Here is a 2,224-nt window from a genome sequence, read left to right as displayed (position 1 = left end):
TATATATACATACATACATACATTCATACATACACACACACACACACACCTTGCTACGTGTACTGCGTTAGGCTAACCGAGACTTGTCATTTGCACTTAAATATTGTTGCTCTTTTGTTAGTTTTGACTTCTTTTATCGTCCTCATTTGTAAGTCGCTTTGGATAAAAGCGTCTGCTAAATGACTAAATGTAAATGTAAATGTAAAAGGCACCACCATGGCAAAATTATGACCAAAAATGATCTATACACAATTCAACATGCTAACAAAATCTATAATACACTTTTAATAATATTTTTAGATTCGATGCCATCACAATTTTGTAAGGGAAGTAATGTGTAGTGTTTGGTACCTTAAGGCTGTTATTGAAGCTCTTGGCTTTGGACTGGACCTCTCTCGTATATTTCAGAACCCTTTCATACAGAACCAGAGCTTCACTCCATTTCTTCACCAGAACATAGGACTGAGCTATATAGAAACACCTGTCCAAAGCGCAAGGACACAAAATATTTCAAAAGTATTCCTCATTTTTCTACTTTAACAGAGGACTGATAGAACATGTAAGCAAGCACACATTGCCTTGTTTCTGGTATTAAGATGTGATCACAAAACGTTTTAGCCAGTTTCCACCAGAATTTAGCACTGACCACTTGTGATTGGATAACCAAAAACACATCATACCAGGTGGAATCAGGGCCATACATAAGCAGTCATCAAGGACTAACTCGCCTGTAAGCTTTGTAGACCAGTGTCTTGAGTGCTACTTCTTTCTGGAAGGTGTGGTCCTCCTCTAGACCCTGCAGTGATGACAGCTCAGCCAGACTCTAAAGAAAGAATACATAAAATAGTGTAAAAAGAAAAGAAATTAGAAGCAAAAGAGGCATAACAGGCATACAGTTCAGGTGTGTGATGCTTCATGCTTTAGTTACTCCTCTTGATCCTTTGCTGAGTCTGCTACTCACAATTCCTGCTCAAGACCATTACGTAAAAGTCCGTTTTAATCACTTTCCTTTTGAATGTAGTCATTTGTTGTGATGTAACAATACATTGTGCCACAATATGTTATGGTACAAAATGTGACAATTCACAGTGGATGATATTTAGGATACTCTATATCATTAATCACAGTATAGTGTTAAACAATGTTGAGTTAGTTGAAATGTGTTTTCAGAGATCTGATCATAAGCGATCAGACGCATTACCATCTCCACCTGGTATTAACATGCATTTCAAATGCATTATTTGTGACCATTTTTCGTTTGATTTCTTTGTGATACTCCCCTCTTATTTCGTCACACTCTATAGACCAATTTGGAGTAGACGTCACAGTTACGTCACATGCAGCTGCGCGCGCATTGTGGTGGCAGAAAAACACTGGGAACAAGTGGAGGGAAATGAGTAAAATCCATGGAATAAGAGAAAAAATTTATTGTTGTGCTTTTGGATGTCAGAATCGGAATGGAGATCATTTTTATATAATACTGTCGTCAAAGACGCCGTTTGAAGCTAAATGCAGACGTTTAAACAGACAGATTATGGATGAAACCTGTACATCATCCTCCCGGATCTGCTTCCAGACGGTAATCAGTGTCTTCAGGATCATAAGAAAACCACAGGTAGGTGAGTTTGATCAGGGTTGGAGCTAAACTCTGCAGCGCATTGGCCCTCCAGAGCAAGATCTGAGGAACCCTGCTATAGGGCTTGACTTTTATTCATTTATCGACTGAAATGTAAACATGTAAACACTTAAGTGAAAAGAGCTGAACATGCACAGTAAGTGGGCACAAAATAAATGTGTTGGAATTTTGTACAAACTGTCAAATAAGTTTTTGGAAATTACAGCAAAGTAAAATTGGTAACACTTTCTATGAAGCCCATATTTATAATACATTATAAGTTAAGTTACAATGGATTAAATTTCTCATAGTTATAATGTATTATAAGTCTCATATCTTGCCATCTTTCTTATGCTACTTAAAGCCATCAAAGACTACTTATAAGTATAGTAATAATAATAATAAAATTTTTTTCTCCAACAGCCATAAGATCAGATATCAGATCAGATGAATGTGTAATAAGACATATTTGCGTTGAACTATTTTTAATGTAATATCAAGTTTGATTATTTTGACGGTTCCCCAACAGACAGACTGACTATAAGTAACTTTGCAAGTACGTCAACATTCTACCAACCCTAACCTTAACCTAAGCCTACTAATACTCTA

At 36.5% G+C, this 2,224-nt stretch overlaps 1 protein-coding gene across 1 annotated transcript in view; it reads right to left on the bottom strand.

Moving 5' to 3' along the window:
• Positions 1-2,224, bottom strand: part of srp68 (signal recognition particle 68) — a 65,566-nt gene that overhangs the window by 6,895 nt on the left and 56,447 nt on the right. The window contains exons 12-13 of the mRNA XM_016505471.1: positions 729-823; positions 352-481 (exon numbers count right to left, since the gene is read on the bottom strand). Coding sequence (XP_016360957.1) covers positions 352-481; positions 729-823 — 225 coding nt within the window. The remainder of the gene's footprint in view (positions 1-351; positions 482-728; positions 824-2,224) is intronic.

Source organism: Sinocyclocheilus anshuiensis, unplaced genomic scaffold (assembly GCF_001515605.1).
Source record: "Sinocyclocheilus anshuiensis isolate Anshui unplaced genomic scaffold, SAMN03320099.WGS_v1.1 scaffold1039, whole genome shotgun sequence".
Classification (NCBI taxonomy): domain Eukaryota; kingdom Metazoa; phylum Chordata; class Actinopteri; order Cypriniformes; family Cyprinidae; genus Sinocyclocheilus; species Sinocyclocheilus anshuiensis.
This window is presented reverse-complemented; position numbering and strand designations above follow the sequence as displayed.